Source organism: Simochromis diagramma, unplaced genomic scaffold (assembly GCF_900408965.1).
Source record: "Simochromis diagramma unplaced genomic scaffold, fSimDia1.1 OVJJ01000053.1, whole genome shotgun sequence".
NCBI lineage: Eukaryota > Metazoa > Chordata > Actinopteri > Cichliformes > Cichlidae > Simochromis > Simochromis diagramma.
The window spans coordinates 14,169-36,792 of NW_024387112.1; the positions used below are offsets into that span (position 1 = coordinate 14,169).

At 41.9% G+C, this 22,624-nt stretch overlaps 1 protein-coding gene across 1 annotated transcript in view; it reads right to left on the minus strand.

The window, feature by feature from the left end:
• Nucleotides 1-8,494: 8,494 nt before the first annotated feature.
• Nucleotides 8,495-22,624, minus strand: part of LOC120743238 (ribonuclease inhibitor-like) — a 31,416-nt gene continuing 17,286 nt past the window's right edge. The window contains exons 2-8 of the mRNA XM_040046811.1: nt 18,874-19,047; nt 18,455-18,628; nt 16,370-16,543; nt 15,960-16,066; nt 13,331-13,448; nt 13,006-13,179; nt 8,495-8,555 (exon numbers count right to left, since the gene is read on the minus strand). Of these exons, the coding sequence (XP_039902745.1) occupies nt 8,495-8,555; nt 13,006-13,179; nt 13,331-13,448; nt 15,960-16,066; nt 16,370-16,543; nt 18,455-18,628; nt 18,874-18,944 (879 nt within the window). The 5' untranslated portion in view covers nt 18,945-19,047. The remainder of the gene's footprint in view (nt 8,556-13,005; nt 13,180-13,330; nt 13,449-15,959; nt 16,067-16,369; nt 16,544-18,454; nt 18,629-18,873; nt 19,048-22,624) is intronic.

A 22,624-nucleotide genomic window follows, 5' to 3' on the forward strand; every position in this document is an offset into this window, starting at 1 on the left:
AGTAATATTCTGTTTTTGTTTAAAAGGGGAGATGTGGTGTATTCATAATTGTCTCTGGTACATTTGTTGTATGGGCAGTATGTGTTCATTGTTTGATTGTGTAATTACGTGTTACGCACTGGCAAGGCATGCCGGGAGATGGTTATACAGGAAGTAAAAGAGATGGTCTTACCGCACACAGTGGTCCCGCGTACTTATTCAGATTCCGAGTAAGAATAATAATAATAATAATAATAAATTTTATTTATGAGCGCCTTTCAAGTCACCCAAGGACACTTTACAAGAATCACACAATGATCAAACCCCATTAAGAACTGTAATGCTGTAGAGAAGAAAATGCAAATGTTAGCGCTGCGCAGATGTATACACACTTTCTCACAGTAATCTCTGTGAGCAACACACAACACAAACCCATGAATAACACACCCCTGGTAGCTTCACAAACACAGAAAGTGGCATTTACAAGTTAAATCGGTACGGCCAAAGCTCACGCAACCTCAGATGTTGCTGTCATCTTTCTGCTCCTGTAAAAGAAACACACATAAATTCATCCACCCTTTTGTCCTGTCTAGGTGGAGGTTAACCTTGAGTCGTGGTCAAGTCTTGTCAGCTTTTATCAGCTTTTAGCAGTCAGTCAGATTGTTTTATTTCCAGTCATTCATTCATTCATTCATTCATCCATTCTTTCTTTCTTTGCTGATAGTGGAACCCATCGCCCCATTTAGATTTCCGCCCTCAGCAAAATGACGTCATTTCAAAAAGAAAAACAAGAACTTTAGATCGGATTACCTCACTGAATCCTTCTTAGTCAGGGACTCTCATTTTCTAATTGTCCCAAATAAGTGGCTTTCTCCAGAGCCCATTTTAATGTGGAGAAACTCACTTGCAACATTTTTCTTGACGACGTGTAGCGCTTTTAATTCCCGTCGTGCAGATCTGCTTAAAGAAAAGAAATTCACAAACAGAAATCAGTGCACTGTTCAAAAAATAAAATGTAAAATAAAAGATAAAACTGTCAAATAAAAGTAAATAAAAATACAGAAGCCCGGTCTTAGGACTTGTCACTCTTATAAGTGAAAAAATACCAAATCTAAAACTTGGTGCCATGGTAAAACCTTCCCCATACTTCAGAAACAAAAACAAAACAAAACAAAAACAAAAAAACCTGCTAGTTTCACTCATTTAAACTCTGGCTGCAGGATTCTGTTCACCCCTGCTATCATGTTCCCCAAAATAATACTAATTCAGTCATCTATGTATCAGTTCTCAACCCACTCAATAAACCAAACAGGATGATGGTAACAGTATTACCTACTTAAAATTGTGTTTGATCCTAATGAGCTGATCCTAATGAGCTTCATTACGTGTGTGTGTGTTTATGTTAGTCAGGTTAATACATTTTCTACTTCTATGTATCCTTTTATTTACCTTCCCCCTTTTTCCTGAAAGAAAACTCCGTTCACTGCAAATTTTGTTCCAGAAACATCTAAATGAAAAACTCTGTCCTAGTCAGGCACAGCTAAACCCCAAATGCTTGCAGGTTACCATAGGCAACCACGCCGTGTGTTGTTAACCCCTTCTACAAATGCCCTCTTTTAATTTGTCACACTTTATGTATGATTTTGTGTTATCTCTGGTGCATATTATGTGCATGTGTGGTGTCACTTTCCATTGTTCTAACAGTACACTTGCATACCTCAGTGCTTGTCTTCCTCCCCCTTTTGTGGTGGTCTGGACACTGTGTCAATCCTCCACTTCCAGGCAGTCGTTTGTCTCCCCGGATTCCTTAACCCAATTTGATTCCCCACACAAAATCAGCCGCCTCAGTCCTCTTCTGCTCCTCTTCTTCTCTCCCACTTTTCAGTCCAATGGCAGTCAGTTTTCTTCAGCTTTGTCCCATGTATCTCTTTGTCTCACTGTCGCTTTCATTGCCATCTCGCTCCAAACATGGCAAATGTCAAACTCAGACAGTCTTCTCAAAAGTCCTTCACACACAGTGAGGTTGCAGCTTGCTGGAAACGCATCTCCATCCATCCAATCTAGATGGTGGTTCTTCTCTTTCTGATGTCGTTTGCCCACAGCGCTGCTGGACCTTTCTGCTCAGAACTCTGGTATTGTCTCTTGGACTCCTGTCCACTGTTGATGTTCATGCTCGTGCTTCTGGAACTGCACTCGGTGCCTTCAGGGAGAGATCAGCTTCCTTGGAGCTTGCTTGTTCAGGATGAGGACGGGAAGCTGCAAAACAATTCAGCCAAAAATTCAGGCTGGGTGTTTCTATTTTGTTTCTAATGATTTTAACCTATAATTTTCTTCCGACTGCTGCCCGTGGAGAATTGATCCAGGTCCGTTCCCCACCTGTAAACGACAGACTGAGAGACTTTCATTATTCACTGTGACTCCAGATTTTTTAATCACTCCTAAAGCAACACATCTCTACTTATTTTTGTTTTGAACTCTACTGACTTTAAACCCCAAATGTGAAATTTTATTTGTTCTTAACCGTAAACACAAAAATCTTCTTGATGTTGTTATTAATTATTTTTATCCACCACACTCCAAATCATGTTTTCTTTTGTGTCCAGCAGGGGAAGAAGGTGACCTCTACTATCACTGCTTCCCCAGTTGGAGACAATTTCTCACTCACACTTCCACACTTTTTATTTTCTTTGCTTTCATCACTTTCTTTCTCTTTTTTCTTTCCTTTTTTACACGCACACATTAACCTGCTAACTCACTCTTCCAACCTCATTTTCCTTTCACCCCAACAGCTCTCATGCAGTCAGCCACCAAATCCTCCATTCATCCTTGGGTACTTGATCACCTTTAAATGTCACTGTTAATTTTATCAATTTATTTATCATTACCTTAACACTAATCCACTGTTTTAGTTTTCTGCATTTATTTTCAGTTCACTTTCTCCTATTTGATCACTATGATTCCTTGACCATTATTATTTTACAGAAAATCAACTGATCTACTTTTCCTACCTCTTCTGTCATCCAGGAATTCACACACACTCACAGCCTGGTCACTCGGCCCCCACCTTTTCTTTCTCTCTCACAGACACACACACACATTTTACTCCTCGTTCATTCCGCCTGTGAATCCCGCCCCTCGAGGCCGGCTCAGACACACTTCATGCTTTATGCAGTCCCATTCAAACTTTCTGCGAGACACTTCCTTCTCTTCTTATTCTGGACAACGCCCTAGACGGCACACAGAGCGGGTGCCATCCGCTCTTGTGCACCTCACAAATTTTCAAACTGCGCCACGGACTGTATACCGCAGTTTTTCTTCCTTTAAAAAATATAAAACCAAACTCAAGCCCCAATTGACTTCAGAGTTTGCAACAACTCGTGACACGGCCTCCTGCCGCGATTTCTACACACCACAAACACACACTATTTTGTTTAATCCTCATACACTCAGCTTCTGTATTAAATCACTTTCACAGCACACGCCTTCATAATCAATATAAGCAATTCACAAAGCCAATTTACACTTTATTTTATACTCAGACGTGTATAAACATGACAAAAGACACCAGATGCCAAGACAAGTTATTAACAGTTCCTTATTCTTATTCTTATCCTCTGTACTGGTACACCTAACTTTTTGACTAATTTAAAAGCCTCTAAGCCCAGGTCCAACCTTGCTGGTCAATCAACCCGCTTCGGGAACGCCCTCGCCGACAGCGGTCAAATTTCTAAGCCCTAATTAATTTATAACTGCTTCCCATAGCTTGACAGGGAGCTCCACGTCCAGCGTCTAAGCGCTTTTCCGCTTTACTAAAAGCTCACCTGTCAGTCACGTTGAATGGTCACGGCCGAGTCCAACTCTTCTCTCAAATAGCGCAGTACAAAGGTGGTCCTTCACCACCTGGCTTTTAACGGGTGTCCGAAACCCCGCGGGAGCCACCCGAGCTAATCTGGTCGCCGCCAGAGATAACCGCGCATCCACGGTTACCGGTCGTTGCTACACGCTGCACAAAACTGCGCTCTACGGAGTCCAACTCCGGTCTAGACTAATTTACATACTTTTAAAAGCATCACTGTGGACTCCAAGCCTCAACCAGTCTGTTATTTGATGCCCGAACCCAGTTCTGCTGATCAATCTGGGAATAAAATCCCTTAGCCAAATACCCTAACCTAAGCCTTTTACGTCACAGTCAACAAATATAACACATCAATTTAAACACGTAACATATTAACTTAAACACAAAACCTATTAACTTAAAATTCACCCCAGAATTAACAGCAATAAATTTTGTCAGTCAAATATTCCCAAAACTTTTATCACTAATTACCCAAAATCACCAAGGACATTTCCCAGAAACTCTACTGAGTGAACATTTAATTTAGCTTAATTTCAAATTCAGCACCTTTGGATATTACTTTAATCAACAGGTGGTGCTTACCTTTCTATTTCGGGCCCGTCACTCAGTCGACCTGCTGGCTGTCAGTGTTTCCTGCTGCAATTGCTGTAATCTTTTCACAGCAATGAAGAACAATGCTGATCATGTTCAGCAATGAAGATGCTGAACATGGTCCTTTCGGACTCAATGACTCAGTCTCCCTCGGAATGCTGTTGAAGCTCTGCCAGAGGTGTGCGTTGAAGATCTTGCGGACGGGGGCCTCTGCTAGACGTTTCCAGCACACCCTCACTGTACACTTGGATGCGCCAGGTCTATCCAGGGTCCTCCCTCGCCACATGGTCCAACTCACCACCAGGTGGTGATCAGTTGACAGCTCAGCCCCTCTCTATACCCGAGTCTCCAAAACATATGGCCTCAGATCTGGTGATACGATTACAAAATCGATCATCGACCTGTGGCCTAGAGTGTCCTGGTGCCACAGGCACTTATTGTCATGGTCCTGGGCCATGTTGGCCCAGTATTCTTGGTTCCTTGTATTTTCGCTCCTTATTTAGGCCATGTTTTCTGAGGTGTCCTGTTGTGGTGTTCCCTAAGTGTTTTCCCTTTGTGACTCTTACCCCCTGTGTGCCCCTCTGTGTATTTATGAGCTCTCGTCTCTCTTTGTGTTTATTCCATGTTTCCCCCAGTCTGTGTTCTCCCCGTGCTCTCTCTCCTCCTGTCTGAACCTCTGTGTACTTCCTGTTTTACTTTGACAGTCTCTCGTCAGTATGCGTCATGTTGTGTTCACTCCTGCCCTGTCTCGTTATGTTTATCAGTGTCACCTGTGTTCCCCACCTGTGTGTAATCTCCCTGTGTTCTCTGAGTGTATTTAAGTTGTGTCTTCTGTTATGGTAGTTGCTGGTTCGTCTGTGTTGTTTCCCCTCGGTCTCCCTGCGTCTCCCCGTATGTATTTCTCCGGACCTCCCTGCATCCTCATTCTGGTTTGTCTTATTAGTTTACCCAGTTTAGGTTTCCGGTTTCATGTTTTGTCGCCACCGCTGTTTGTACTTACACCCCTGCAAATAAACACTCACGTGCACCAGAGCTGCTGCCTTTTGGGTCCTATTTCATATTCCACACGGCTTGCCCCGGCAAACCGTGACACTTATGGACACTCGTATGTTCGAACATGGTGTTTGTTATGGCCAATCTGTGGTTTGCACAGAAGTCCAATAACAAAACACCGCTCAGGTTCAGATCCGATAGGCTGTTCCTCCCAATCACGCACTTCCAGGTCTCACTGTCGTTGCGCACATGAGCATTGAAGTCTCCCAGTAGGACAACAGAGTCCCCAGGAGGGGCACCCTCTGGTGCCCCACTCAGGGACTCCAAGAAAGCTGGGTACTCTGAACTGCCGCTTGGCGCATAAGCACAGACACCCTCACTGTCTCTGGTAAAGTAGATCCATTTGGCATCTTTCTTGGCCTTCAGACAACAATTCTGATGGCTAAAGATCAAACTAAGAAGACATGCAAAAAAAAAAATTGTATGTAACCATGAATAACGTGTTTTGGAAACTAACTGCAAAACGGGCAGCACTATTAGTTGTCTCAGTCTCCCAGAGTAGCATTTCTAATTTTGATTGAAACTGTCAGAGAAAACGGCAGCCTCGAGCAAGTCAGGATATTAGTTTACAGACGCTGAATTATATGTCTATCATTAAAATGTTGGTGACACAATAATTTCATTCTAATGGTACTGACATATTCATAGAGTTAAGTGTTGAAACAAAATATCATGAGGTACTCTCAGATAATGAGAGGAGAAGGCATGTGTTTGGCTCCTTCACATAGTGGACATTGAGTAGTTGTGTGGGGCACCAGCAGTCCATGTCTGTTTCTGTAACAGTAGTTCATGTTTAGAATAAAATATCCTAGCTCACTGATTTGATAGGGGCAATAGTGTGCCTAAAATGTTGCATAATTTTGCTGAGAGATCTTTTACTTCGTGGTGGTCTAAGATGAGTAGTTTTATGGACAGAAACCACAAGGTTATGCAAAAGAGATGTTGGTGTACTATAACTGAAGCAATGTTGTTAAGTCCTTAAAGTCATATTATTTTATTGTCATGACTGTATTTGAAGCTATTTTTTATTTTTGTATGATACCTGATTTATATGAAATATGGCTGAAGTAAACTAAAGTCTAAAATACTCAGTCATTTGTTTAATAGCAATTTAACATTATATTATTCACATATAAAACTATGAATTATAATTTTAAATGGTTTAAAAGCATGTACCATAGCATATGCAGGCAAGTATATTTCACCTTTTTTTTAAAATCAAGAAGCAAAGACAAAAAGGAAAAAAAAAAAGAAAGAAACGGCAGGTTACGGTGGTATAATCATCCATCCCCACCAATGCCAAAACCAAATCTACGCCCTTGAATCCTGGGATATGTTGGGCCATGAAGTATACCCCCCAACCCATCCTTGAAATCTGTGAAAAAGTACGATGCATTTGTTTCCACATTTGCAGGAGCCTTTGAATTTGGACAGCCAGTCATGTTGCTGTGACGTAATTGCCTACAAATACAGGCATCAAAGCATGCTCCCCCAGAATTTGGACACAGCTGAAGTTTACAGGGAATTATTTAGAACAGTTTAAAACATCAACTGATTGAATCCATGAATCTGAAAATGTGTGTCATGAACCAGCTGTGTGCAGGCAGCAGAGGACCCAATTGCAAACTCACCAAAACCAGGGTTTAACTCAAAATACAGCTTTATTGCTGGATGAAGGTGATATAAAGCAATGCAAAACTAAGCTGGGAAAATCATAACCCAATAACACAAGGAGGCACATAACAGGCAGCCAAGAGGGAGGACGGGACATGGAACTGAGGGAGACGCGGTCATAAATACACAGAAGGATAACAAGGGACATGAGAACACATGAGGAGAACAGCTGACAGGGAGAACCATACGGAGACAGGGGAAGCTAGACTAAACAGAATGAACATGAAAACACGGGACCTTCGCAATAAAACAGGAAACAAGATGCGGGAGTGGGGAGAGGGGAGAGGGAGTGAGGGAACGCAGACATGACGGGCAGGGGAAATGTGGCTAAATATGATGGAAGAAAACACAAGGAGAAACAAGACACAAAACACCTAAATACAAATCCAGATACCCTGGAGGAGACACAGGAGCAAAGATATGAGGGGAATCTAATAATCAAAAGCTAAACAGGGCAACCTAGGTACTATGGAATAAACAGTAGACATAAAACATAAATAATAACACCATATGACAAAAATACAAGAGAACACAAAACACCGGGTCAGAAGTCTCAGGACCATGACATCATGTTTCTGAGTGAAAGAGACAGACATGTACAGACTGAACTATCTGTTCAACAGTCAGAGTGTTTCTCTAACAGGAGACACTCTTTACACTCCACTCAGCACAGGGACACTGAGGAACCAGCAAACATAAACCCAAATCCAGGATAAAGAGTTTGAGTGAATGTAGTGTTGAAGGTGTGGAGGTGGATCAGAGAGTCAGAGGAGACTCTGTAGAAGGACAGAGTGCCAGCAGGACAGTCCACATACACTGCTACTCTGTTAGAGACAGAGGAGGAGGAGGAGGAGGAGGAGATGGATGTTTTTGTCTTATTATGCCAGAAAGACTGATGACCATCATCAGAGCAGATCAGACACCAGGACTGATCATTTTGTCCAAAATCACAGTCCTTACTGCGTCCTTTCCTTCTGATGCTTCTGTAACTCACTGATATAAAAACCTCTCCTCTGCAGTCGACCTCCCAGTAACAGCGACCAGTCAGACCATTAGTACACAACAAATGATAGCTCTGATCAAAACGGTCTACATGATCAGGATATGACTGATCTTTAATAACTTCTGTCACCTTCCTGTTGTTGTCAGACAGTTGAAGGTTTGTGTGTACTGTGTTTGTGTCGATTGTGAGTTGACAGGAATCTGATGGAGAGAACAAACACAATCCAGCTGCAGTTATTGATCCATCATCTGTTCATTGATTGACACTTTGATGATGACTCCTGACATGAGAATGATGAAGATGGTTGAATTTGTGCTGCCTTGTTTTCATGAATCACATCAAAAACACTTACACTTCCTCAGACCTGGTCTCAACCATTGGACTCCAGCAGGCTCCACCCTGAAAGGAGGAGGGGGGTCAGAGCAGCACAGTCAGCATGCACACATGGACATTACATGGCTCTCACACACACACTGTTACACACTGAGGATGGCTCAAAGCTCGGCTCCACTGTTTAATTCAAAGAAATCTACCTATATTTATTAGCACACACAGCTCTCATACACATATTGTTAGACACTGATAAAGGAACATTCCAACATTTTCATAAATACACCTCAATCCATACGTGGATAACTTATTCAAACTGTGACCTTCATTATCTTTATATTCCTCTTCTGTTTAGGTGGAAAGGACACCTTCCTGCCTTTGCTGCCAGCTATTTTTCTCCTCTTTCTGTGTCAGTGTGGTTACTGTACATAACCTCTGACCTCTGAGTGAGAGCAGAATGATAGCAGCAGAGACTGAATACAAGGATAACAACGTGCAATACTGTTTATTTTAACAGATTATTAGAGATTTACTTGGGAAATTCATTATGCAAACTAACTGCAAATAAAAAATCCTACAGAAAATAAACTGAAGATGAATATGCATTAAAACCATTACAATGTCTGATAATAAGAGGTGCCTGTTATAACAACATGACAGAACATTTGGCAAGGAAGCTACTGGGCTTCAGTGTCAGATGAAGCATCACTACTTCCTTCTTAAAGAATAGCACTGTAACTGTTCATTTCTCAACTGCATGAAACAAACAGGAAGTGAGTGAGCGACACAGGAAATGTTTCATCAGACACAAGCTGTGTCTCAATTGGAGGATTGGTCGGGTGTATCCTTCATGGCCCAACCTATCCTAGAATTCATAGTGCAGCCCTGCCTAATCCAGCTTCCGACAATGATGGCAGCTACCATAGTAGTAATATTAGTCGTATTACTCTTTTCAATACTTTAATTAAATTACTATTAAAATATTTTTATAATTATATAAAAAATGCTTTTATAATGTGGGAATGGTGGAGGAGAGAGGCTAAAGAGTCACAAATAAACTTTTAAAATATTTTCAGCCGGGAATGTAGCTGTGTATACTTCAACTCTGTGCTCGCTTTATCAAAACATCACATATTTGCAAAAGTGCTTCAACTTTTTCAGAGACATCTATTACCCACCTGCTCGATAGCTGACTCAGTGGTCAAAGCTCACTAGAGCCAGTGACAACAGCGGACTCCCGGCACATCTTCAGGCCCTGCATGGTCTTTTGCTACTCAGGTTAAACATGATATATAAGTCACTTAGATAACTAAAAAATATTATCGTTCAGCTTTTCCAGTGTTTTATGGGGGTAATCGTAGCTCAAGAGTTGGGAGTTCGCCTTGTAATCGGAAGGTTGCCGGTTCGAGCCCGGGCTTGGACAGCCTCAGTTATTGTGTTTGTTTTTTAACCATTAAAAACTGTTTATCTTGCCTTGTTTGGTGTCATTAGTTTTATTATTTTCAGTACAACTTCAGAAATGAATTCTGAAATTTCAGTTAATTTTTCATTTTGGCTTACTATATTAGCACAATTGATCTAAAGTCAGACAAAAAATTCAAAATCCGAGTAGAAAAAGTTATACTTTTTACTGTAAAACCTACAAACATGTTTAATAAATGATTTTCATAACTTTAAATACAAATATAAATTGTACATTTCTAAAAATTATGCACAAGTTTTGCAAACAGCAAAGTTATATGGTACTATTTACCTAAAAATTCAGCCAAGGCCTCAGGCGTTTTTATATGGTAAATGGTAAATGGCCTGTATTTGTATAGCGCTTTACTAGTCCCGCCTAGGGACCCCAAAGCGCTTTACACATCCAGTCATCCACCCATTCAAACACACACATTCACACACTGGTGGAAGCAAGCTACAGTTGTAGCCACAGCTGCGCTGGAAATAACCATTTAAAGCTATTTACAGAACAATCAGGTGTTCTGCATCAAATAAGAAGGCACACAAATTATTTGTGCAACTCCAAAAAATAGTTTGTGTTCAATATAACACAGAGGAGAACAGCACAGGGATAAATAGCAGCAGGTGTATCAGTTCAGTTTTCCATTTGGGGACAGCGTTTACACTGCAACCTGCCTTTGGTGGCTTTTTTGGAGCAAACATTCACTAGTATAACTGACACAAAACACAAAACAATAACTGCACAACACACTAACTATCAGTGTTGGGCAAGTTACTTTAAAAAAGTTATTCAATTATAGTTACTAGTTACTTCTTCAAAAAAGTAACTGAGTTAGTAACTGAGTTAGAATATTCTGAAAGTAATTAATTACTTGAAAAGTAAATATTGCGTTGCTTTAAAAAAAAAAAAAACGTTTAACCTTCTGGGGTCCATTGTATAATTAGACATTTTTTACTACTTTTGATTTTCCCTCCACATTTTACCTTTACAAACTTTTTACTTTGCCTTGTTTGGTATCATTCCTTTCAGCACAACCTCACATGTCTGAATTTACAGTTATGTTTTCATTTTCACTTACTGTATTAACACAACTGATCTAAAATCAGACAAAAACCATAAAATCAGAGTAGAAAAAGGTACTTTTTTTACTGTAACAACCACAAACATGTGTAATGAATCATATTTCATAACTTTAAATGTAAATATAAATTGTCAATTTTAAAATCCTATGCACAAGTTTTGCAAACAACAAAGTTATTTGCATCCATTTACCTTTTACCCTTTTTTAAAATAACCATTTCAAACTATTTAAAGAACAATCAGCTGTTCTGCATTCAATAAGATGCCGCACAAATTATTTGTGCCACTCCAAAAAAATATTTTCTGGCCCCTATAAAGGAGAACATCACAGCCTGATACCTGCAGGTCTGACAGCAGCAGGTGGATCACTCCTGTTTCTACCTGGAGACAGCAGTCGCCTCATTGTTCTGACACACAACACAAAACTATCCACAACACTACACACTAACTACACAGGACAACACATTAACTACACACTCCAAACACGCCAAACGTCACAAATTGCTCACATCTCAAAACTCGCTCTCTCTCTTTTCCTGCTCTCTCTCTCTCTCTCTCTCTCGCCATCAATCTTAAAACTTCCCCTGTTTTTTTGTTTGTTTTTGTTTTGCTCATAAGCAGAGAGTGCTTGCTAGCGTGAAGGTGACGAAACTATTGAGGAAAAAACGCTGCATATATATTGTTTATCATGACACTTTAAAAACTGGTATATATCACCTTGTTGCTTTGTCTTTAAGTGGTCATGTGACTGGCTTACCAGGACTACTTTATTCTTCTGCTTCAATCAAACAGCAGAACTCATGCAATTGTTTTGCCCCCTTAGCTCCAGGTGTTGTGCTCGACAGTGATCGTGATTACCGTCCGCGGGAGCGCGCAGCTGCTTAAAGCTATACTTACGTAGTCAGCTACTTCCGTGCAACTGATATAAGATTCGGTAAGCTGAACACAGCTTCAACCATCTGTTTGTTGAAAAATAGTAACGGACTGCATTTTCTTGTTAGTAACTGTAACGGCGTTGTAACGATAGGAATAGTAATTAGTTAGATTACTCGTTACTGAAAAAAGTAACGCCGTTACTTGTAACGCTGTTATTCCCATCACTGCTAACTATAGCCTCCAAACACGCTAAACGTCACTAATGTCTCACATATGAAAACTCTCTCTCTCTCTTTTTTTCGATCAACCGCTTACCATCACGGGTGTCACTCCTAAAACTTCCCCTTCTCCCTAAGCAACCAAGTCCCACACGTTGCCATATCATTTTTTTTTGATTGGGTGACATGGTACACTTTAACACCAATAGGGAAGGGGTGCTTTTTCATTTTCTTTTTTCACTCGCAAGCGGACAGTGTTTGCTAGCGCTGTCCTTAGAAAACACAGATTTTACAGTTTCGTCCCAATGTAAACACAACTGTTTTGTTCAGAAAAAAACAAAACAGTTATCATAACTCTGGTTTTACGTGGCCCATCGACACAATTCAAAAACTGGTATATAGTTTGAAGTCCACACTTTCGACCCAAATTGATATGGAGACTCTGAGTGGCTGCATCTTGTAGCTGTGTCAACGTCAATTGATCATGTGATTTTGACGCGCCTACACGTCCGTCGACCCCAGAGGGTTAAAGAGAAGTGTGAGATGGTAGAGAACTCAGTGGAGCTCACGGGCACGTCACTGCAACCCCCCCTGGCTTCTGCTCCGCGGCTGCTGAGTGACCCCTCATCTGGGACTCTCCTCAGCTCTTTCAAGGAGGGTGGCATGGTTGCCCCTCCGTTGGTCTTCCTGGGTCTCTCAGTGTCTGGAGCCTGGATCTCCTCCATACCTGCTTCATGCCCTGGAGGACAGGGCAAATCTAAAGGGTACACTGTCCAATTTCACTGCTGCCTGCTTCCGGGCTTCTCAGTCTTTGGAGACCGCAAAGGCTGGGTCCTCAGAAGGATGCAGCCCCTGAATTGAGACAGAGCTATTCTCTCCATACCTGAGAGTGTCCAGTCTCCAGCCTGGATCCTTCAGTCTAGCCGACAGCTGCTTCATTCCTGAGCCCCCTGGATGATTGTAGCTCAGGTCCAGCTCTCTCAGATGGGAGGGGTTGGAGCTCAGAGCTGAGGCCAGAGATGTACAGCCTTCATCTGTGATCAGACACCCTGACAGACTGCAGACACACAAAACAACAATCCATTTGTCAACAATTATTTTTTCTTAGGTTTTTTTTAAAGACACAATACAATCTATCCATTCCTAACCATCAAATATTATTTACATTTTGTATAACTACAATATAATATCAATGAGAAAGCCCCAACCATAAGACAATCCACTGTGAGCAGCACTTGGTGATGGTGGGAAGGAAGAACTCCCTTTTACGCAAAGATCCTCCCAGTGAAAAAAGGCTCCAGGAGGAACATCTAACATGACTGGTTGCTGGGTGAGGGGGAAGAGAAGAGATGAGCTCAGAGAGACAAGAACAAAACACAAACTAAGGAGAGAGAAGACAAAAGTTAAGATAGTGACTATAAAAGCATCAGGAGTGAGAGGGGAGTGGAGAACAAAGCAGAGCATCATGGGAAGTCCACCAAAAGCCTGAGCCTATAGCAGCATAACTAAGGGATGGTTCAGGGTCACCGAATCCAGCTCTAACTATAAGCTTTATCAAAAAGGAAAGTTTGAAGCTGATTAAAACGTCTTGATGCATTCTCAATCATCCAGGAAAGTAAATCTTAGGACGTACTAAATTTCACGGATCACATTAACTCGGTGGACCGACACATCAAATTCACCAGGGAGGAAATGAAAAGTGGCAGGTTAGCCTTCTTAGACTGTGAGATTTCCATCAGTAATGGGGGACATCTAAAAGCTGACGTGTATCGTAAACCTACACATACGGATCAGTATCTAAGGTTTGACTCTCATCATCCACTGGAGCACAAACTGGGTGTCATCAGGATGCTACAACACAGAGCGAGCACCATCCCCACTGACACAGCGGCTAGGGAGACAGAAGAACAGTACATCAAGAAGGCCCTGAGTAAATGTGGTTATCCCAGCTGGACTTTTGTCAAAGCTGGAAAGGCACCAAAAGAAAACTCCAGCCGATACAGGAGAGAAGGACAACCGCTGCCCAAGCAAAAACCTGTAGTGATCCCATATGTGTCAGGAGTATCGGAACAGTTGAGACGCATTTTTTCTAAACACCGGGTCTCTGTGGATTTTAAACCCCAAAACATGCTGCACCAAAAATTGGTCCACCCCAAGGATCGGGTCCCCCCGACACAAACAGAGTAACTTAGTGTACGCTGTTAAATGCCAGGAGGATTGCCAAGATTTATACATCAGGGAAACCAAACAACCTCTGGCGAAGCGGATGGCACAACACAGAAGAGCTACCTCGTCAGGCCAGGACTCTGCAGTCTATTTACACCTACAGGCCAGTGGACACTCTTTCAATGATGAGGATGTACACATCCAGGACAGGGAAGAACGCTGGTTTGAGCACGGAGTCAAGGAGGCCATTTACGTGAAAAGGGAAAGACCATCTCTGAATTGAGGAGGGGGCCTAAGGATACATCTTTCGCCATCTTACAATGCTGTGATTGCAGCCATTCCCCAACTCTCTGTGAATGGTACTCATGGCTATTGATCAGTGGTCTTTGATCAGTGGGTTTTGGTCAGTGGTTGTTGATCAATGGTCATGAGAATTTGCATAATTATGATTAAGGAACTGACCTCACAGCCCATTGTTCCTTCAGTGGGCTGGTTTCAGTCATTATGCAAATGTACTGTTTATAAGATTGAAACCTCCAGTCAGCTGAGACTGAGGAAGTCACTTGGATGAGTGACGAAACGTTTCTCCCACAAAACGTCCAGATGAACAGAATCAACTTTTGGAGATTTGAAGCTGATCTTAAAAGTAGAGAGGGTATGTGTCTCCTAAACTCAAGCTGGGAGCTGCTTCCACAGCAGGTTCTACATAGCCAGGCTTTCTTTGTGTTAGCTGGTTTGGCAAAACAGAAGGAAGGTGGTGCAGTGGTTATCACTGCTCCTTCACAACAAGAAAGTCCTGGGTTTTAATCCACTGTCTGGCTTGAGCCTTTCATGCAATTCAAATAACATGCAGTTACTGGGTTTATGTTAACTGGTGAAAATAAATTGCTAATAGGTGTGAATGTGACTGCGTGTCTGGAGTGGCAGATGAGTGGAGGTTGAAAGTAGGACCCAGGATGTAGGCAGCTGAGATGCGAGTGAGTTTATTCATAAAGTGGAACATAAACAGAAAGGGAAAGGTGTGGACGGAAATTAAGCAAAAACTTAAACTGGAAGAAGGTAACAAAATGCAGACCTAAAATGGCGATGCAGGAAGATGCGGGGAGATTACACAGGGAGATGCAAGGAAAGAACACAGATGAACCAGCAACGAGGACAAGATGACACACACTATAAATTAACACACAGGAACATGAGGGAACATGGAACAGGTGGCAATACAGGTGGAACTGATTGGGCATGACGAGACAAGGAAGCAAAACAGAATACACTAACATGAGACGCAAACCTTTAAAGTAACACAGGAAATACAGAGACACAGACTGGAGGGGGAGAGGGAATACTGAGGAGCACAAGGAAGTGCGCAGACACGCTGGGGAAACACGGGAAACATAACAGAATAAATGAAGGCACAAGAACTCACAACACAATAGAAACACAGACACATAGGGAGACACAGAGTGTAGAGACACTGTGGGAGAATCCAATAACCTAAACTAAACGACCTAATAACTGTGGAATAAATCATGAACTAACAAAAAAACAAAAAAAAACACATGAGAAGTTAAAACGCTGTGTCAAAATGACCCAGGGCCATGACACTTTGAATGCTTGTCTGTCTCTCTGCGTAAGCACTGGAGAGACTGATGATCTGTCCTGGGTGTACCCCACCTCTCATCCTATGACAGCTCTTTTTCTTCTTCTTTTTCTCTGCTCGGACGAGTTGTCTGTCAGACACATTTTCACCCACTCGTCCACACTCGCAGTGCAGCATCTTTCTATGATCAATGGATTTTGATCAGCGGTTGTTAATCAATGGTCATGGCAGTTTGCATATTAATGATCAAGGAACTGACCTCACAGCTCATTATTCATTGAGTGGGCTAGTTTCAGTTATTGTGCAATTGTACTGTTTATAAGGCTATGGATGTGAACTGCCAATAAAAACGCTATAACCATATGACAGATAAATCGAGAGAAAAATAAAAGGTCGTTTGAGAATTTTATAAAGGTTAGCTGTTTCTACAATAACATGAATCAGCTTTTAAATGCTTATTTGTGGGAAAACTCTGAATCCTGACCTAAGAATTTCCAGACTGCAGTGTGGACTCTCCACTCCAACAGACAGAAACTTTAGTCCTAAATTCTGCAGATTGTTGTTACTCAGGTCCATCTCTGTCAGACTAAGGGATGGGGAGTTGAGAAGTGAAGACAGGGTTTCACAGCTTTTCTCTGAGAAATTACAGTTATTCAGTCTGGAAAAGGAAACATAAATAATAATAATAAAATATGTTCTTAAAATCTAGCCATTGTTTCATAATCAGTTATTAGAGACTTATCAGTATTAAATCCTGATTTTTTTTTTTGCAGGAATTCTTAACCTTCTGGGGTCGATGGACGCGCCAGCGCCTCAAAATCACATCACCAATTTAAGACAACAAAGCTACAAGATGTCTCCATTTAAACTTGGGTCGAAAGTGCGGACTTCAAACTATATACCAGTTTTTGAATTGTGTCGATGGGCCACGTAAAACCAGAGTTATGATAAAAAATAGGTGCAATTTTTTTTCTGAACAAAACAATAGTGTTTACAGCGGGAAGATCAGTAAAAATCTGTGTTTTCTACAGACAGCGCTAGCAAAGACTGTCCACTTGTGAGTGAAAAAAGAAAAAGAAAAACACCCCTTCCCTATTGGTGGTAAAGTTTACCATGTCAGCCAATCAAAAAAATTATATTGCAACATGGTGTTTAGGGAGAAGGGGAAGTTTTAGTAGTGACACCCGCGTATGTCTCATTTGTGAGACATCAGTGACGTTTAGCATGTTTGGAGACTATAGTTAGTGTGTTGTGTAGTTATTGTTTTGTATTGTGTGTCAGTTATACTGCTGAATGTCACATTTGCTCCAAAAAAAGCCATCAAAGGGAGTTTCCAGTGTAAACGCTGTTCCCACATGGAAAACTGGACTGATACACCTCCTGCTGTCAGACCTGCAGGGTTTAGGCCTGTGGTGTTCTCCTCTGTCTTATACTGAACACAAACTATTTTTTGGACTGGCACAAATAATTTATGTGTCTTCTTATTTGTTTCAGAACACCTGATTGCTCTGTAAGTAGATTTAAATGGTTATATAAAAAAACGCCTGAGGCCTTGCATTTTTAGGTAAAAGATACCATATGCCTAAATTCCCGGACCAAAGAGCGCACCTGACTAAAAGCCGCATGCTCTAATTTTAGAAAGTAAATCAATTTTGTACCGGATTTTAAGCCGTATGCGTTTCACTAGTAATATGAGATATTTACACAGAAATATTACACGTGAGGATTTTTAACGTTTAATTTAATCCGTAAGGTAACATAAACATGGTAACATAAACGTTATGGTAACATACAAAAATACATACTGCAAATGCTTTTTTTCCTCGAACAGCACCTGTAACATGGCTACCTTTAAGTATACGTACGTATCGGTAACACACACATTACGTTGTTTATGTTTTTTTTACGGAACAGTGCAAAAACAACATTACAATGTCTCTTAACAACCGGTATAAATATATACTGTATATATACTACTTATCAATTTTATTGGTCTACTGTTACCAGGCAAAATGTTTTTGGCCGCATGAAAAAAAAATGCATTAGCCGCACGTCAGTATAAGCCGCAGTGTTCACAGTGTGGGAAAAAAGTAGCGGCTTAAGACCCAAAAACTACGGTAACTTTGTTGTTTGCAAAACTTGTGCATAATTTTTAGAAATGTACAATTTATATTTGCATTTCAAGTTATGCAAATGATTTGTTTAACATGTTTGTGGGTTTTACAGTAAAAAATATAACTTTTTTCTATTCGGCTTTTGAATTTGTTGTCTGAATTTAGATCAATTGTGCTAATATAGTATGCCAAAATAAAAAAAAAAAAAACCCTTAAATTTCAGATATTTGAGGTTGTGGTGAAAAGAATTATACGAAACAAGGCAAAATAAATAGTTTTTAAAGCGGTAATATAGAGGTAAAATCAAAAGTAGTCAAAAACGGCCAATTATACCCTGGACCCCAGAGGGTTAATGCTCTACTAAGATACAACAAATAAATTAAGTTGATCTTTACTAACCCAAATATTTTATTGGTTAATAATTTGATGAAAAATAATATATCACTGGAACTTACCTCAGAGTACTCAGTTTATATTTTGGACTCCACAGTCCAACAGAGAGGAGCTTTACTCCTGAATCCTGCAGATCAGAGTTACTCAAGTCCAGTTCTCTAAGACTAGCACAATGGAAGCTCAGAACTGAGGACAGAGCTTCACAGTTCCTCTCTGAGAGGTTACAGAGATTCAGTCTGGAAAAGAAATTATGAAAAATTGAACAAACCTTATTGTTGACGTGTGATCCGGGTGCAGTAAGAAGTGTACTATATTTACTATATTTAGTAACAATAAGCCTGTTTTAAGGAATCCGTATTGCCTAATGTTATACAGGTTTGAAATGTAGTTTTCAAACCTGTATAGTTAAGCTTTCTTAGGTTAGGTTAAGACTCTCTATAAACAAAAAAAATAAAAATTAAGGGATACAATTTCAATTGACCTGAGAGATTCCAGTACACAATTTGGACTTTTCAGTCCTGCAGACAGAATCTTCCATCCCGAATCCTCCATGCTGTTGATACTCAGAACCAGATCTCTCAGCGTAGAGGACTGGGAGCTAAGAACTGAAGCCAGGGCTTCACAGCCTCTCTCTGAAAGGTTGCAGATATGCAGTCTGAAAAAATAAATAAATAAACATAAACAACAACAAAAAAATACTATTGATCAAATTAAATCACTGTGGCTGAGGTGTGATTTTTGGCCTGCTTCAGAGGAGGGGTGACGCAGTGAGCTCACAGGGCGGCATGGAGGCGGGGAGTAACAGGGGCACGGAACTGACTTAATGAATGTCTTGCAGTGAAAAGGAGCCAGTGTGACACAATTAAAGAGTTGGAGTGGCTGCGTCCAGGGCGAGAGCCAGAAACTGCAGGGAAAACAATGTTATATATAAAAAGCACTGTCAAACTGATAGGCCAGAGTATCTTTCTGTGGGTCGGGTGTCACAGTGGTGTAGAAACCCCGTTGCGGCAATGTCGGGGCCCACGCTGGATCAGCCTGCCGCCCAGCCCACCGGGTAGCTGCCCATCCAGCCTTTGCAGAAATTGGGGCAGATAATGCAGGATCTGGCGGCAATGTCTGCTCGCCAGGTGGTGGCCCAGGATGCGCAGCTGGCTTTACTCCGCCAACTAGCAGTGCATCACACGGCGGTGTTGCAGCAGTTGATGGGGGGGCCCAGCGTACCACCATTGTCTGTGACGTTGCACCGGATGAGCGACCTGGAGGATCCGCTGACTTTTTAGAGACACTCCAGGCCACAGCACTTGCTTGCAGTTGGCCTGAGAAGGAGTGAGATCCCAGGTTGCTGCCGCTGCTGCTAGGGGAGGCACAGACAGTGGCCCTCACCTTGCCTCTGGCATCCCGGGGAGTTTTCATGGAGGGCCTGCCAGAGGCCACCGGCTGTTGGGTTCGCTGCCACCGGCCACTGGACCTGAACACAGCGGTTATGCTGGCTAAGGATGACCTGGCGGCGGGACCGTGAGAAAAATCCAGAGCGTATAATGGCTCGATTCTATTGGCCAGGTATTTGGGCTGATGTGCGCCGCTGGTGCACGTCGTGCTCAAATGCCAGCTGGTTAACCAGCCGGCCAGCCCACAGGTGCCATTGTGCCCATTGCTACTCAGGGAGGTCTCATTTGATTGCATTGGTATGGACGTCATCGGACCATTCCACTGGAGTGCACGCAGCTATCGCTTTGTGTTGGTCCTGGTGGATTACGCAGCGCAATACCCCAGTGCCCGCGTGCACAATTTCGCCATAAAATGTGGCACAGGCACTGTTTCAGGTCATATCCTGAGTGGGTATTCTGAAATAAATGCTGACTGACCAGGGCACGTCATTCATGTCTCACACACTGAACGAGCTATACGAATTGTTGGCCATTAAATCTATTCAGACCACTGTCAGGTTTATATGGTTGATTGTCATTTATGCTTAGAAATATTTACTTATATATGCTTAGAGTTTATAGTCACTGTCATATTGATAAGAGTCTGATCTATAGTAGTCTGCAAAGACTTTGTGTGCATTCCAGAGTGTTCTGGCATACACACTCAGATCCTAGGGTCATGGGAAGAGGTCATATCTTCTCTTACTGATATATGGTATGGCAAACACAATTATATCTGTTTTAGTCTAAGTGCCTTTTGTTTAGATGGACTGCTGGACTTCCAGACCAGCAGGCTTAGGGAAATCGTTTATGGGTTCACATTCTGACCCCCCCCCACACACACACACACACACACACTTACATAATGCACAGGCAAGGTACTCTTTGTTTGTATGTAAACCTGTGCAAGACGTCATATGTTAATGAACCTATGTATATTTATGTAACCTCAATAAAAGAACAGTGTTCACAAGGGAGCGGATAAGAGCAACTGGGGTTAAGCGAAGGAACGGTGTTTGTCCAGTTGGTCTTCCACGTATACGAGTAACACAAAGAGCTCTGGTGACTTGTCTTGCTTTGCTGTGTAGTAGAATTGTCTTGAATGTTCCAGCGAGTAGGTTTATGCTACAAACCTATCAACCACCATGTACCACCCTCACGCCTGTGGGGTGGTACATGGTGGTTGACCCTTGGAGCGGCTGAATAAGACTTTAAAGTCCATGATTTGTAAGTTTATTCACAAGGATGAACGCAATTGTGATCGCTGGCTAGACCGTCTGTTATTTGCAGTGCAGGAGGTGCCCCAGGCCTCCACGGGATTTTCTCCCTTTCAGTTACTGTATGGCAGGCAGCCGCAGGGGGTGCTGCACAGGTTGGTTTGTCATGGGAAAATTTGCTGCAGCGTCAACAAAGCCTGTACAACAGAGGGACTATGCTCTGTCTCCTAGTGAAAATTGCCTAAGTTATTGTATTGTTCCCTTTCTTTCCAAATTACTTGCCAAGTGGCAAGGGCCCTTCGTGGTTACCGGTGAGTGGGGGACGCCGACTACGAGGTAGCAAGGTCGGACAGGGGAGGAGCTGCGCAGATTTACCACCTCAACCTCCTTAAAGCATGTAGAGCCTAGTCAAGGAGAGAGATGAGTTGGGGCCAGAGGTGCCAAATTCCACCATTTCAGCCTCCCTCCATTGTGATGACATTTCACAATTTGTTCAGCGGAATTGAATGAGATGCGGAGTCTGGGAGTAATGGAACAGTCGCACAGTGCTTGGTGTAGCCCCATAGTTCTTGTAGTGAACAAAGATGGGTCTATACAGTTTTGTGTCACGGTTTGATGCATACCCAATGCCCCGGGTCGACGAGGTCCTGGACCAGTTAGGCACTGCTCATTCTTTTACGACGCTGGATTTAACGAAGGGCTAGTGGCAGATTCCCTGGTCTGCAGAGTCAAAGGAAAAAAAACTGCCTTCTCCAAAAGGAGGTGAGATGGTTCATGGGGTTGGCGGATTACTACCACTTGTTCATTCCGAGAAATGTTCCCTCTAAGCTGTGCACGTGCACAATTGCGCACAGCTGGCACGGTCTCTGCGCACAGAAAATCTGTGTTGAGCACAAAAAAAAATCTAACCTGAATTGAAATTAAAATAAATATGTTAATAATTCTGTTTTGCAGTGTGAGTCAGTAAGTGACTGGTGACTGGCTGCTCCAGCCAATGAAGCAATTCACATTTGTATATATGCAGCTAATCAATGTCGTTGACAGGCTATGACAGCGTCCTTATGTGCCGACACCGGTGTTTTAGCTAGCAAAGCGGCGTGGCTGATGTGGAGTGAAGCCACGTTAATGACGTGTACAACCATTGGAGATGTGAGCAGGACAGACAGAACAATTGATGGAAAAAGTGTGGACGTCATACCAGTTTTTAAATTGTGTTGATAGGCCACTTAAAACCAGAGTTATGATAAAAAAAACAAAAAAACATATGCAATGTTTTTTTGTTTTTTTTTCTGAATACTATCGTCATTTATATTAACTGCGGGAAGAAACGTAAAAACGGTGTTTTATAAGGAAAGTGCTCGAAAGCACTCTCCACCTGTGAGCAAAAACAAACCCAAAAACCCCCACCCTATCCTATTGGTGGAAAAATATACCATGTCCAATTTCCTTTGGAAAAATATACCCCCACATATAAGCTTAAAAACACTGCAAAAGACCAAGGAGAAAGGAGGATTAGAACTACCTAACTTTCAGCACTACTTCTTAGCCAACAGGCTTCAATTTATCTCAGGATGGCTAAAACATACCC